The sequence below is a fragment of the Grampus griseus genome (genome assembly GCF_964374135.1).
Source record: "Grampus griseus genome assembly, chromosome: 12".
NCBI classification, from domain to species: Eukaryota; Metazoa; Chordata; class Mammalia; order Artiodactyla; family Delphinidae; genus Grampus; species Grampus griseus.
The window spans coordinates 7,744,223-7,759,484 of NC_139006.1; the positions used below are offsets into that span (position 1 = coordinate 7,744,223).

The 15,262-nt window shown below is 51.6% G+C and overlaps 1 protein-coding gene across 1 annotated transcript; it reads left to right on the top strand.

The window, feature by feature from the left end:
• Window positions 1-3,733: 3,733 nt before the first annotated feature.
• MORN3 (MORN repeat containing 3) lies at window positions 3,734-13,461 on the top strand (the record flags this gene model as incomplete). The annotated part of the gene is made up of 5 exons (XM_082667960.1): window positions 3,734-3,878; window positions 7,487-7,644; window positions 9,161-9,320; window positions 12,962-13,146; window positions 13,384-13,461. The coding sequence occupies 5 exons, from the start codon at window positions 3,734-3,736 to the stop codon at window positions 13,459-13,461; spliced, it is 726 nt and encodes a 241-aa protein (XP_082524086.1).
• Window positions 13,462-15,262: the final 1,801 nt, after the last annotated feature.

The window sequence follows — 15,262 nt, forward strand, 5'->3', positions numbered from 1 at the left end:
CACAGCAGTGAGAGGCCTGCGTACCGCAAAAAAAAAAAAAAATTCTCACACCCTTTGACCCACAATTCTGTCTCTAGGAATCTTTCCTAAGGCAATAAGCTGCGATGCATAACCACATTTAAACGGAAGGACATTCGTCAGATCAACATTTATAATGGGGAACATAGGCAATAAATCTGATGCCCATCACCAAGAGACTGGTGAAGAAACTATCCAGGTGTTAAGATGATGTTCTTGAATGAATTTCATCATGGAAAACTGTGCCATTCTCTGGGTCCGTTGTGTTTCTTCTATGCTCACAAGTTGGCTCCAGTTTTGTAAAAAAGAAAAAATGTATATATAATATTTATATGATTTGTTAAGGAACTGCTTCCAGTAGAAACTGGCTAATAGATGGCGGGGGGGGGGGGCGGGGGGGCGGGGGGTAGTAAGTTAAAAAGCCAAGTGAGTGCAGCCTGATCCTGAGGGGAACTCTAGAGCAAAAATTATACCTTAACAAATATTCTGGGAATTCCCTGGCGGTCCAGTGGTTAGGGCTCCACGCCTCCACTGCAGGGGGCACGGGCTCAATGATCCTTGGTCAGGTTAGATCCCTGCAAACGGCCTGGCACAACCAAAAAAAAAAATTTTTTTTTTTTGGCTTCAAAGAGACAGACAATAAATAAGGGGGGTGTGTGTGTGTGCGTGTAGTGCTACAGAGAACATGAAACAGGAGTGAGGTTGGGAAAGAGGAAAACGTTTCAGAAAGTATATATGGAGATTCCAGTTTTATTTTATTTATTTATTTATTTATTATATATTTTTTTATAAATTTATTTATTTTTGGCTGCGTTGGGTGTCCGTTGCTGCGTGCGGGCTTTTCACTAGTTGCGGTGAGCGGTGGCCACTCTTCGATGCAGTGGCCTCTCATGTTGCGGAGCACAGGCCCTAGGCACGTGGGCCTCAGTAGTTGTGGCACGCAGGCTTCAGTAGTTGTGGCTCGCAGGCTCTAGAGCACAGGCTCAGTAGTTGTGGCGCACGGGCTTCGTTGCTCCGCGGCATGTGGGATCTTCCCGGACCAGGGCTCGAACCTGTGTCTCCTGCATTGGCAGGCGGATTCTCAACCACTGCGCCACCAGGGAAGCCCGGAGATTCCAATTTTAAATAGGGTGGTCCAGACAATCGTACTGAGGTGATTTGAATAAAGCCCTGGAGGGCAGGGCTTGATCCAGGCCGCTATTTGGAGGAAGAAATGGCCTGGCAGAGGGCACAGAAGAGGCAAAGGCCCTGAGGCAGGAACACGCCTAGCATTTTCCAGGAACCACAAGGAAGCAAGTGTGAGGCTAGAGCAGAGTGAGACTGGGCGCACAGAGTAGGGGACAAACTCAGAGAGGAAAGGGGAGGGAGGTGGGCAAATGACGCAGCGCTTTGAAGACACTGTAGGCACTGTGGCTTTTACTCTGAGTGGTGAGGGGAACCACTGTAGGGAAGTGAGCTGAGGAATGACTTGGGCCGACTTGTGTCTATGTAAATCATATGCATCTTCCGGTGTGTAGGGGCAGTATAGCTTCCCTCAGATTCTCAGAGGAGTCTAATAAACCATCACAAAACAAAGAACACGGGTAATGTTGGCTTTCCCTTTAATTTTGCCCCTCTGTCTTTGCAACAAGGCAGAAAAGCCTTTGACACTTTCCTGCCAGCATCGGGCTTGGTATTTGCTCCGGGGAAACCGGGACGGGAGGGAAGCGGGGGTGGGGAGGGCAGTAACCTCCCGTGGCACACCGTGGCCCAAGCTCCGCGGATATCAGGTCTCCCGGGCTCGCCCACCAGCCTTTGGCCACCAGGCCGGTGCACCAGCCAGTACTCGACCTCCGCAGGCCCGAAGACGTCCTTCCTCGTCGCGGGAGGATCTACAGCCTTCCCCACACGCGGCCCCGAGCTCACCGTCTCCGCAGGAAGGGGCGGGCCCTGCCGGCTGGCTTTGCTGGGGCCCCGCGTTGCCATAGGGACCCTGGCAGGGCTTGGGACGCCGGAACGCGCGCTGCGGTCGATTGAGGCTGGAGGCTGCGGGCGGCGACTCCACCGCTCTCGGCCCAGGACTCCAGATGCAGGATCCGCCCGGCAGGAGAGCGCAGGTGAGCCGGCGTAGGTGTGACGAGGCGCGGGCTAGCGACTGACCCCCGGCCGTCTGGGCCCTGCTCCTTCCACTTTCCATGGTGGTAATTATTGTTATTCAGTATCAAAACAACACGAGTAGAGTACGCGCACCGAGTGGCAAAGACTTCTTTCCCTTTTTTTTTTTTTTTTTTTTTTGTGGCCACGCAGCTTGGCTTGCGGCCACGATCTAACTCGCGCCCTGGCAGTGAAAATACGTACTAGCCAGTACAGTTGGCCAGCTTAGTCAGAATCACTGAGGCCCCTGCTGTGGCCCTACAGGGAACTCCTTGATAAGCAGGGCCCAATGCAAAATGAAAATGTGAGGCAGTATGTGAGGCAGTATCCCTGGCGGGGGAACTAAGATTCCGCAGACCAACACGGTGCGGCAAACAAAAACAAAAACAAAAAAGACTTCTGCCTGCTGATGGTTAAATAGTTCACTCTAGTTCCCCACCCCCATCCCCTCATTCCCCCATCCCTCCACTCCTCCACCCCCATCCTTGGCTGCTAGCACTGCTTGAGTGTGTGTGTGTGTATTTCCCAACTATGGAGCAGGATAGATGGTACCTGCTGAGGGGAAACAGAGATCTCCAGATTTGGAGACCATCTTTGTCACCTTGCACAAGTCCCCTGGAGAGAAACACATAGACATGAATGTCTGCACTGGGGACATGAAGAGCATAGACGGGGGGCTCCCAGTCTGGGGAGAGACCCAAACCCCACCAGGCAGGGTGGGGAGGAGAGCCCTGGTCTGATGAAAAACACCTAACCAGGCAGACAGGAAGAGTACCTAGGCAGAGGGCAGAGGGCAGAGGGCAGAGGGTGATCAACCATCCTGGTGTGCCTGGGACTGTTCCAGCTTTAGCACTGAAAGTCCAATGTCCTAGGAAGCCCCTCAGTCCCGGGCAAACCGGTACAGGGGGTCTCCCAAGAGGCAGTCTCTTCAGTTGAGGGGCTCTCCTGACAGCTCACAAACCCCTGCCAAGCCAGCCCCTAGGCTTTTCTACCATCCCGTCCACCAGGCATAGGGGGCGGGACCCAGGGGGCTAAAGTGTTGGGTGTTGAGCCAGTGGCGGTAGCGGGGGTGCCCCTGTGGGCTGTGTCATCACGGCTGTCTGCCAGCCCAGACAGAGTGGCCTGGCTAGGCCCCAACTCCCCAGAGTGGGTTGTAGTGTTCACGACTGAGGGCTCCAGGCCCGCATCCACGCTGGTTGGTCATACTGGTTATTAAATACGTGACTTTCACCCTCTCCCCCGGGGCAGCTTCTTGCTGATGTCATCACAAACCCCTCTGCCCTGTTGGTTTCCCTGGGTTCCCATCCAAAGCAATTGTGCCATCAGATCCCCCGCCCCAAGGGGCCCCTGGAGAGGCAAGGGAAGAGAGAGCCTCCCAGGGGGGTCAGTCCAGCACAAAAGAAAACTCCTCAGGGGCTGCTCATCTGCCCTGGGGACTCAGAACACACGTGACGCGTTCCACTTGACCTCAGACAGGTGTCTCCCTGGGAAGCCCCAGGATCCCGGCATTACTTACGGCAAACTGAGCCCCTGATGTCCCTAACCCTTTGCCAGCACACCCTGGCCCACAGAAGCAGCCACCATGCCTATCTCCAAGTGCCCGCCAAAGTCGGAGCCCCTGTGGAAAGCATGGGACCGGAAGGCCCAGAAGAACGGACTGAGGCACCAGGTGTTCGCTGTCAATGGCGATCACTATGTGGGCAAGTGGAAGGATAACATGAAACACGGTAAGTGGGGGACCTTCGGGGGCTCAGGTGGTGGGTCTGGGCCATGGTGGGCAACCGGGGCCAAGGAAGCAGCTTGCGTAGCTCACTGGGGATATAACATGTATCTCTGAGGAGTGAATGCTGACTTGGACCAACCAGGGGCCTCCTCCTGCTGGGGTTCTGGAACCCAACTCGGCCCTGGCTTCAGCTGAGCAAAGGGGCCAGTAGGGGACAGAGCAGTCTTTAGGCACCAGCCACAGCCTCAGCTGGGACTCTCAGGACACCAGCTCATTCTCTACCTCTGACACCTGGGCTAAGCATGGGGCTGGCTAGCAGGAGGAAAAGGTGGCCCCCAGAAAGCAGCTTGCAACTGGGATTCTGGTCTTCAAATTCAGCCCTTCAAACCAGTAGGGGGCGAGGGAGGACACCCGCTATCCCCCACCCCCTACCCCCCCAACCCCTATACTTCCACCCCCCACCCCAAGTGGCTGGGGCTCTTACTTTAACTGGGCTGGGCTCAGTTTAACTAGCAGGAAGTACGGGGCTCTTTGTGATACAAACTAAGCCCTGAAAAAAAAAATAAGTTTTTATTCAAAAGAGGTGTTATGGCTTCTCAGTCCAGTCTTGCGATTCCAGATTCTCTGCTCTTAACCATTCTTCTCTCCTGCCTTCCTGCGTTAAGTGCTTGAGCCCATAAAGCTTGGTCAGAATCTCAGCTCCAGGAACTATGCCCTTGAGAGATCTACTACAGTACTCCGAGCCCCAGTCTCCCCATTGTAAAATGGGGATAATACCTATCTGTTAAGAGGTGACATCTATCAAGTATTTAGCCAAGAGTCTGTGCAGAAGGGAACTTCTGGAGTGTTCTCGGAGGGCTGACCATGGCAGGGATCACTACTTAGAGCTTCCTTGTCCAAGAAGGCCCCCAAAGTTGACCTCACCCAGTGTGTAACACAACACCCACCCTCAGCACTGACTTAAAGGCCAGGGTTTAAGCAGCTGCTTGGAGCTCTATGTGCGGTTAAAGATGTCTGCCTGCATGTTTCAATCCTTGTGGGCAGCCTGTGGTGTGGACAGAGCCCTGGACTTGGTGTCAGGACCCTGAAGTTCTGAGCCTGGCTCTATTACTGAGTAGCTGTGTGACTTTGGGTAAGTCATTTCCCATTCTCTGGACTTGGCTGCCCTACCTGTGATATGACCTTGTGGGCTGGTGTGGCCCTCTGAGTCCTCCCGTGTGAGCCCTGCCTCCCCTCAGACCCTGGAGGCATAGAGCTGATGGGGCTGGGGCTGCAGAAAGCAGATCTGTCAGAGAACCCAGGTCCAATGCCCCCTCTCTTGACTCACCTTTCGACCACGCTGAAGTGGGTTGCTGTAGTATAAGCAGGCTGGAAGCAGTCAAGAGAGCCGTCATTCAGGGCAAGGATAGGGTGGCCCCAGTGGTTACCCAGACCACTCACTCCACTAATACTCATTGTGCTCCTAGTCTGTGCCAGGCCCTATACCGGGCATCTGGAAAAATCCCAACACTCAGGGTCCTTCCAGTCTCACTGACAACCTGCACAGTAGGTAATGTTCCATTTTACAGATGAGGAAACTGGGGCTCAGAGAGAGGAAGTGACTTACTCAAGGCCACACAGCTAAAAGTGGTATCATCAGGATGTAAAGGGGACCAGAGAGAAGCCACGAAAGGAGCCATGAGAACATGTTTGAGCCGAGCCCAGAGGATGCAAATGATTAGCCAGGCAGGGGGGAGCATGTCTTCTAGATAGTGGAATCAGAGATGGGGGGGTGTTTTTCACTATTACCTCTTGTTCAAGGAACGGACTGGAAGCCAGTGGGCTGGAACACAGAGAAGGAGGGGAGAAAGGGGCAGGTTAAGAGGGCCAATCGTATAGGGCCTCTTAGGCCTTGGTAAGTTCTGCCTTCATCTGGGAGACAAACAGTCTCATTGGACCAACTTGGTCACATGCCCTTCACTGAACCAGTCACAGAGGCCTGGGTGGATAGAATACACTGATTGGCTAGGCTTGCCAGGAGGAGAAGTCAGCCCCATGCAAACCTGAAGGACTGAGAGGGAGGGCTGTGTCCCCAAAGGAAATAAACTAGAAGAAGAACAGATGTAAACAACCCTTCATCCCCTGCGATGTGACTGGACCCCACCTCAAGGGCAAAAATCATTGATATCATCTTTTCTATTTGCAGGCATTGTCCTAAGTGTTCTACATATATTAATGAATTTAGTGAACAGAACAACCCCATGAGATACTCTTATCCCCATTTTGCAGACGAGGAACCTGAGGCCTAGAGAGTTAAGTTACTTGCACTAGATCAAAAAGCTCACAGGGACAATGTTGGATTTGTTCCTGAGCTACCAAGGACCAAGACATGAGTTGGCGTGCATAGGTACTCCGCAAATATTGTATTCATCTCTTTGTTCAACAAATATTGGTCACCTACAACATGCCAGACACTGTTCTTCCGTGCTGGATATAGAGCAGTGAACAGAACAGACCAGTCTGTGCTCTTGTGGAGCGTACATTCTCCTGGAAGAGACAGACAATAGACAATAAATGATAAATAAGTGAATTATCTATTATGTTAAGAGCTGAGAAGTGATATCGAAAGAAACAGAACAGGGTAAGGGATTAAAAGAAGCTTATATGGAATAATTTTAAACGGGATGGTCAGGGTAGGCCTCATTGAGAAAATGAGATTTCAGCAAAGACTTGCAGGAGGTAGGGAGTGAGCAAATATAGAGGGAAGAGTTTTCCAGGCTAAAGGAGAAGCAGGTACAAAAGCCCTGAGGCGAAAGCATAACAGGTGGGTTCCAAGAACAGCATGGAAACCACAGTGGTTGGAGGGCAGAATGGAAAACGGGAGTGGAGGACACAGAGGGGTTGGAGTAGTAGGAGATGGGTCTCCATGTGTGTTCAGGAGAACTGAAGAGATAAGCAGAACATTTTCTAAAAATCCTGACCACCTGGTGTATCCATTCAGTATTATTAAAAGATGAAGCTTGGGACTTCCCTGGTGGCACAATGGTTAAGAATCCACCTGCCAATGCAGGGGACACGGGTTCAAGCCCTGGTCCAGGAAGATCCCACATGCCATGGAGCAACTAAGCCCATGCGCCACAACTACTGAGCCTGCGCACCACAACTACTGAGCCCGTGTGCTACAAGTACTGAAGCCTGCGCGCCTAGAGCCCGTGCTCCACAACAAGAGAAGCCACTGCAATGAGAAGCCTGCACACCACAAGGAAGAGTAGCCCCCGTTCACCACAACTAGAGAAAGCCCGCCCGCAGCAACGAAGACCCAATGCAACCAAAAATAAATAAATAAAAATTAAAATTTAAGAAAAGACGAAGCTGAAACACTGAAGAGGCAGATTTCTACTTGGGGTCTGCTATGTCAGTTTGGCTTCAGGGCAAAGGGCTGTAGAAATAGAACTTTTGGGGGGTTTTCCTGGGTGTTGGGGGTCTGGAGACCGGGCACAGACCCTGACCCAGTTCTTGAGAATTGTCCAGTCTAGGGGCCCCTGAGGCCCAGCAGACACAGCACCTGCCTCCCGGCATCCCCAGCCCCATAAAGGCCATGTCTACCATGTTGGTTCATCTTTGTGTCCCTAGGGAAAGGAACACAGGTCTGGAGGAAGAACGGAGCCATCTATGAGGGGGACTGGAAATTTGGGAAGAGAGATGGCTATGGCACCCTCAGCCTTTCTGACCAAGAGACCGGAAATTACAGGAGAGTCTACTCAGGCTGGTGGAAAGGCGATAAGAAATGTGTGAGTGGTTCCCATCATGCCCTGGGGTGTGGGCCAGGCTGAAAGCAGGCTGTGTGTGTGTGTGTGTGGGGAGCAGTCAGAGAGGCCTGGGAGAAAAGGGTGGGGGGATCTAGGGGAGGAGAACAGGGTTGCTGTGTGGGTGGGAGAAGGAAGGGGTGGGGGAACATCAAGGCTTCTCAGAACAAAACCCAGGAAACAGGAAGCAAGAGGAGAGGGCCCAGGGAGGAGCCCATGAAACCCTGTGGCTACAAGAAGCCAGCCAGGCTGTGAGGGGCCAAAGTCTCCTCCCAACCTCCCCACTCATTTCCTGGCTTTCTTTTCCCCTGGCATCCCTTTCTGAGAACCCCCCTTCTGTTGGGACTGGATAAGAGGTGGCAGCGGGGGTTTGGAAGAGTGGGAGCAAGAAAGAAAGCAGAGGCCACACCCTTGGCCAAGAGAGGAAGGTCTTGAGGGATAGAAATCAGCCAGAGGCATGCCCCCAACCCATCAACACCTGAATCCTCACCATAGGTCATGGAGACAGATAATAATACAGTATTGCTATGGAACAACAGCTACCGTAACCCTGGAACATGATATATTGTAAACTCTCACATCAACAAAACAACATCATCATCATCATTATTATTCCCGTTTTACTGATGAGGAAACAAGCTCAGAAAGGCGCAGAAGGTGAAGTGCCTTGCTTGGGGTCACACCACTGGCAAGTTGTAGAGCCCAGCATTTCATGATCTCTACTCTCAAAATGTTTATTGGCCAGTGGGGATAAAGCTCCCAAAATAAATATTTTACATATAATATGGTGCTAGGATAGAGGTTTTTACAGAAAGTCCAGAGGCAGTTCATTGAGAATTCAGGGCAGGCTTCCTGTAGAAGGTGACACCGTAAGATGCAAGGAGTTAGGGAGTAAAAAAGGAGAAGAGGAAATACCAAAAGGAAGGATATAATAAACAGCAAGGTGTGTCTGCCCACAGGGGTGGGAGTGAGGCCTTGAAGGTTATGTAGGGGATGAGGATGTTGAAGAGTAGACTTGGGCTGCATAACCCAACCTCTTCAGGTGTGATCTGCGGGGAGTTTGTGGTGATTCTCTGCGGCTGCATGATAAGTGATTATGTCCATTTTTCTGGGGAGAAAGTCCGTAGCTTTGATCTGATTGTCAGGCATCTGCGACTTTTAATAGGATCAAATCAGAGTTGAGGAGACGGGGCAAATGTGATCGGATAGACAACGTAAAGATCTCCTAGGAGCTGTATGGCAGATGCATGGGGTCAGGGAAGAACGGGAGAGTGGAGGAGGTAGACCAGTGAGAAGGGATGAAATGATGGTGGGCTGCAGGAAGGCATAGAGGAGAATGGACGGCCTGGGAGATTTTTTGATACACGACCGTCAGCTTGGATGTAGGGCTGGGGGAGGAAGCAGGGGAGAAGCCCAGGTGTGTGGCTTGGGTACCAGGGAGGATGGTGGGAGTTCCTAGTGGTGTGGGACGTCGTGAACAAGGACACCTTCGTGCTTTCAGGGCTATGGGATCCAGTTTTTCGGACCCAAGGAGTATTACGAGGGTGACTGGTGTGGCAACCAGCGCAGCGGTTGGGGCCGCATGTACTACAGCAACGGAGACATCTACGAGGGCCAGTGGTGCAAGGACAAGCCGGAAGGGGAGGGCATGTTACGCCTGAGTGAGTGCTTAGCCCCACCCCAAATGGCCTGTGGATCACGCCCACCCGGCCACGCCCTCAAGTCACATTCCTCTGGGCCCCTCATGGCCACGACCCATCAGGCCAAGTCCCCGCATAGACCTGTCCCGACTGGGTTAAGCTGAATGACAGGACCCGGTCCTTGCCCTCAGGAAGTTTATACTCTAAAAGGGGAGCCTAACAATAAATATAAACAATTAAGACATTGTCTTATGGTCGTAATAATCATAGCCTACACTTATACAGCCCTGAGCTCATTTAATCCACAATGCAATCCTATAAGATAGGTGCTCTTACACCGCACTTTACAAATGAACAAAGGCACAGAGAGGTTAAGTCATTTGCTCAAGGTTACGCAGTCTGTTCTGAGGTCGGAAGTGCTAAGGAATTGCCCTTGAAAACAGGAAGACGTGTTGGAGAATGACAAAGGAGTTGGGGTCAGGGCTGTTTAGATTGGCTTCTGGTCAGAGACCGCCTCCCTGAAGAGGTGTTGTTTGAATGGAGAATGGAAGGAGGAGAAGGAAGCGGGATATGTATTGCGCTGGGGAAGAACATTCCCAGGCAGAGGAAAGAGTTCTGAGAAGCTCGCATTTGTATCAGGACTTAATCCATTCTCTACAAAGCAAACAGAGCCAACTTTTCATAAATTGGACCTTGTCACTGCCTTGCTTTCAACCTTTCCATAGCTCCCTATTGCCCTCAGACTCCGTTCAGAGGCCTGACTGGTCTGTGGGGCCCAGCATGATCTGGCCCTGCTCACCACTCCAGTTTCACCTCCCCTCTTCCCCTGGACTCCCTTCTTTTTGGCCATACTAACTTTCTTTCAATTGCTCCCACTTTCTGCCTCAGGGCCCTTGCACTGCTGTTCCCTCTTCCTGGAATAGAAAGAAGATTCCCACAGGGACTTCCCTGGGGGTCCAGTAGCTAAGACTCCACGCTCCCAATGCAGGGGGCCTGGGTTTGATCCCTGGTCAGGGAACTAGATCCCACATGCTGCAAGTAAGAGTTCACATGCCACGACTAAAAAAAAAAAAAAAAAATTCCCGCATGCTGCAACTAAAACATCCTGCATGCCGCAAGGAAGATCCCGCAGGCAGCAACAAAGATCCCATGTGACACAACTAAGACCTGGTGCAGCCAAATAAATAAATATTAAAAAAAAAAGAAGATTCCCCCAGATCTTTGCATTTGTACGTTCCACCTAAAGCACATTCTTCTCAGCACTTGCTTCCTTTCCTTCTTAGAACTAGGTGTATAATCTTGGGCGAACTACTTTGCATCTCTGTGCCTCAGTTTCCTCTCCTGTAAAATGGGAATAATGGCAGTACCCACTTCATAGGGCTATGGGGAGGATTAGATGAGGGAGTCTGTGTAAAGTGCTTAGAACAGGGCCTAGCACGTAGTAGGCTGTCGACAAAGCTAGTATCATTGCCCCTCCAGACTGTGAGCCTGCAGAAGGACTGGGAATGTGTCTGTTTTGTTCCCCACTGTTTCCCCAGTGCCTGCCATGTAGTAAGTAGGTACTCTTGGTGAGGACACAAACCAGAGCCCAGTCTCCTGAAAACTCAAGATTCCAACTTCCAAAGAGATTTTTTTTTTTTTTTTTTTTTTGGCTGTGTTGGGTTTTCGTTGCTGCGAGCAGGCTTTCTCTGGTTGCGGCGAGCAGGGTCTACTTGCAGTGCATGGGCTTCTTATTGCAGTGGCTTCTCTTTTGCAGAGCACAGGCTCTAAGCACGCAGGCTTCAGTAGTTGTGGTGCGCAGGCTCAGTAGCTGTGGCACACGGGCTCCATGGCATGTGGGATCTTCCCAGACCAGGGCTCGAACCCGTGTCCCCTGCACTGGCAGGCGGATTCTTAACCACTGTGCCACCAGGGAAGTCCCTCCAAAGAGATTTGACTAAACCAAGGCATTGGGCAGCTGGGGAGGGTTAAGGGTAGCCACTCTGTCATTCTCAATCCCCCGTGCATCCGCCTCCGTGCCTGATTTCAGTGTGCATCTCCTAGTAGTAATAGCTTGCTTTCAGTGAGCACCTTCTGTGGCCCGCACAGTGAAGGAGCTCTAAGTGCACCGTTTCTAAGGCTTGGACTCTGGAGCCGGCCAGCCTGGGTTCAAATTCTAGCTCAAGCTCTTACTAGTTGTGGGAACTTGGGCAATTAATTTCTTTACACTCTCTCTGCTTCATTTTTCTCAACTGTAAAGTAAGGAAAAAATAAAGCTTAACTAGAGTTATTGTGAAGGTTAAATGAGGTTTATATTTGTAAAACGCTTAGCATGACACGGAATAGTAAGTGCTCAGAATCAGTACATCCTTGTATGAGCTCAGCAAACTATTGGCCAAATCCAGCCCAACACGTGTTTTGTAAATAAAGTTTTATTGGCACACAGATGTGCTCGTTCAGTTATGTATCGTCCACAGGCTGCTTTTTTTAAAAAAAATAATTTATTAACTTTATTTTTGGCTGCGTTGGGTCTTTTTAAATATAAATTTATTTTTTTAAATTTAATTTTGGCTGCGTTGGGTCCTTGTTGCTGCACGCAGGCTTTCTCCAGCTGCGGCGAGCGGGGGCTACTCCCTGTTGCAGTGCGCGGGCTTCTCATTGCGGTGGCCTCTCTTGTTGTGGAGCACGGGCTCTAGGCACGTGGGCGCGTGGGCTCTAGAGCGCAGGCTCAGTAGTTGTGGCGCACGGGCTTAGTCACTCCGCGGCATGTGGGATCCTCCCGGACCAGGGCTCCAATCCGTGTCCCCTGCACTGGCAGGCGGATTCCCAACCACTGTGCCACGAGGGAAGTCCCCACGGGCTGCTTTTGTGCTGCAATGGCAGAGTTGACCATGTGCAGCAGAGACCCTATGGCCCGCGATGCCGAAAACACTATCTGCCCCTTTGCAGAAAAAGTTTGCTGACCTCTGACCTAGAGTTCATCCAATACTCTTCTAAGTCCTGTCTGTGTATGGACTCATTTAATCTTCAGAATAATTTTATGAGTGAGGAGCTATTCTTGTCCCTGTTTTACAAATGAGGAAATGAGACAAAATGGTTCAGTGACTTGCTCAAGGTCACACGGCTGGTAAGTGTCTGAGCTGAGACATGTTGGCTTTATTATTATTATTTTTACACCACCACCACCGAGATCCAGTGGGAAGTGGAATTGATTCCCGATTAAGAGCCGGGGCTCCTGATATGAACAGGATTTGGTTTGAAACCCTGCCTCTGCCACTTCCTAGTTCTGTGACCTTGTGCAAATCAGTCAAATTCCTGGAGCTTTTCAAGTTCCATGTATAAAATGGAATCCTTCATCCTTCACAGAACTGTTTTTGTGAGACATGAGGTCAGAAACAGCATGGAACCAGGCACAGAGTAAGTGCAGGAAGAACATTGCCTGTCAGTATTATTCGCTATATTTTTTACAGCTAGGAAACTATGGTGCTCATCTAAGTTCCGGGAGGTAGTGGAGGTGAGATGTGAACCAGGTCTGAAACCGGAAGTCGCTCACACCCCAGGGCTCTATGGCTTTCTGGTGGGCATGATGTCTGGCCCGGCAGTGGCAAGGGTCCAGCCCGGGTATATGTAGTCTGGCCTGGTTCTGTGGGCCAAGACCCCTGACTCCCTGTTCTTTCCCCCAGAGAACGGGAACCGCTACGAAGGCAACTGGCAGAGAGGCATGAAGAATGGGTGGGGGCGCTTCTTCCACCTGGACCATGGTCAGCTGTTCGAAGGCCTCTGGGTCGACAACATAGCCAAGTGTGGCACAATGATTGACTGTGGCCGTGATGAGGCCCCCAAGCCCACCCAGTTCCCCATTCCTGAGGTGGGAAGCTCTCCCGGATCCTGGGGCCACATGCAGCCCAGGGAGAGACAAAACAGCACCCACAGCCACACCCAGCCTGTCCAAGCCCAGCCCGGCCAGGAAACAGACACGGTTTTGTTTTCAGTCAGGGCGACCCCAGGGAGGCTGGCAGTACCCCCCCAAAGCAGGGAGCGCCCCGAAGGCTGGCAGCCTGGGCCTTCCATGCTCCCCAAACCAACCCCTGCTGCTTCCCTCCAGCTCAAAATTCTAGATCCTGACGACGTGTTGGCGGAAGCTTTGGCCACGTTCAAGAAGACACAGGAAGAAGGAGATTGATGCCAGGTGAGAGGCGGGCACACCTGCCACCCTCTGATGTGGTCTGGGTAGCTCCTGGGGTCTCCTCTGGCCTAGGGTCTCAGGGGCTTGACCAGAGAGGGTGGGTTTCTTGCCTCCCGCAGTCCTGCTGGTCGTTTTTGCTTCCTCCCCTTCAAAACTCTTTTCCCTGCAGAAGTCCTGCCAAATCCTCCCATTTGCACCCTGGGCTTAATCGGATTGGAGTCAGGTGGTCTGCTCGCCCTGGAGGGCCCTGGGCCTCCACTTGCCTATCTGTCTTGTGGGCCCTTGTTTAGTGCTACCCCTCCTGGTGTTGGTAATAAGTGGGGTCGAGGGGAGAGCATTGATACAGCATCTTGGAGACACCAGCCCCGCCCACCCCACCCAGCTTGCCCCTGCAGAAAGAACACCCGCGCTTCAGGAGGAATTCAAACCGGAGTCACCCAACTGCTTGGACCGGTGCAGCTCCCACTGGTAGAGCAAAGGGGGACTTGGGCACACACTCGGCACCCTCCGAAGGCACCTTGCTCCTCCCAGCACTGGATCATTCCTGACCAGTAGGAGGCCAGTGCTCCTCTCCCCTGCTGGCCTTGGGGACGCCTTTATTCTTGGACCCCATCCCTGAGCACCCCAGAATAAAGGAGAGCCTGGCAGCGTGAGCCCGGGGCCTGTGGTGGGTGGCCGGGGTGCGAGGGAGCCTCAGGAGGGGTTTCAGGTAGAGAAGAGGGGTCCCCATGGGTTGCATGAATTTACCTTGGGGCAGAAAGGGGTAGGTGCCTCCAGGTCTCTGATCTCTGAGATATTCCGAGAAGATGGAGTCTGCATCTGGGTACATTGGTCACTAAGATTTGGCATTAAAATGTGACCTGGCTTCTCAGCCTAACACAGGGGCTCCCAACCTTGGAATCCTGTGGGAGATTTAAAAGCTAGGAATGTCTGGATCCCATGCCCAGAGATTCTCATCTGTCTGGGGTGAGGCCTGGGCCTTCAAAAAGCGCCCCAGCTGACTCTCTGCAGCTGGGGCAGAGAACCTCTGACTTACTGGCTTTGTGATCCTAAGTAAGTGACCTCAGTTGCCCCATCTGTAAAATGGGACTTCAGATATCTCACAGAGGTGTTTTGAGGATTTTCTAGCAGACGTAAAAATAACACGTACTAAGATTAGTTGTAAAGCAGATTTCTGGGAAGGGCTTTCTATAATTCTAGACAACATTCCTGCAAGATAAGAGGAACTCTTACATAATGGGTAGGAACAGGAGTTCTGCAGTGACTCCTTGAGTGTGAATCCCAGCACTGACTTACTAGCTGTGTGTTCTTGTGTATGTCACCCAACCTCTCTGTTCTTCAAGTTTCCTTTCCTCTAATATGGGACAATAACAGTACTTACCACCAGGGGTTATTGTGGTTACTGGAGAATGAAATAAGGTGTGGTTCTAACCCGAGGGAGGGTGGTTTTGTCCCCCTTCCTTCCCCGGGAACATCTGGCAAAGTCTGGAGACATTTTTGGTTGTCACAGCTGGCAGGGAAGAATTCTACTGGCACCCAGTGGGTAGAGGTTGTGATCCTGCTGAACATGTTATGATGTAAACACTCTACAGAAGAATTATTCAACCCAACTTCAACGGTGTAATACCATGAAATAACCCTGAAATACCACAATGTTCATAAAGCCCTCAGCAAGTACCCGGCATATAGTAAAGCGTTCACTGATACTGACGTTCTCTCTGCCATCTAAATGCCAAGCAGGTGGCCCGACCCATGGCATCGTTCTCAGTCGGTACCTCTGAAGCCGGGAAGCTGAGCC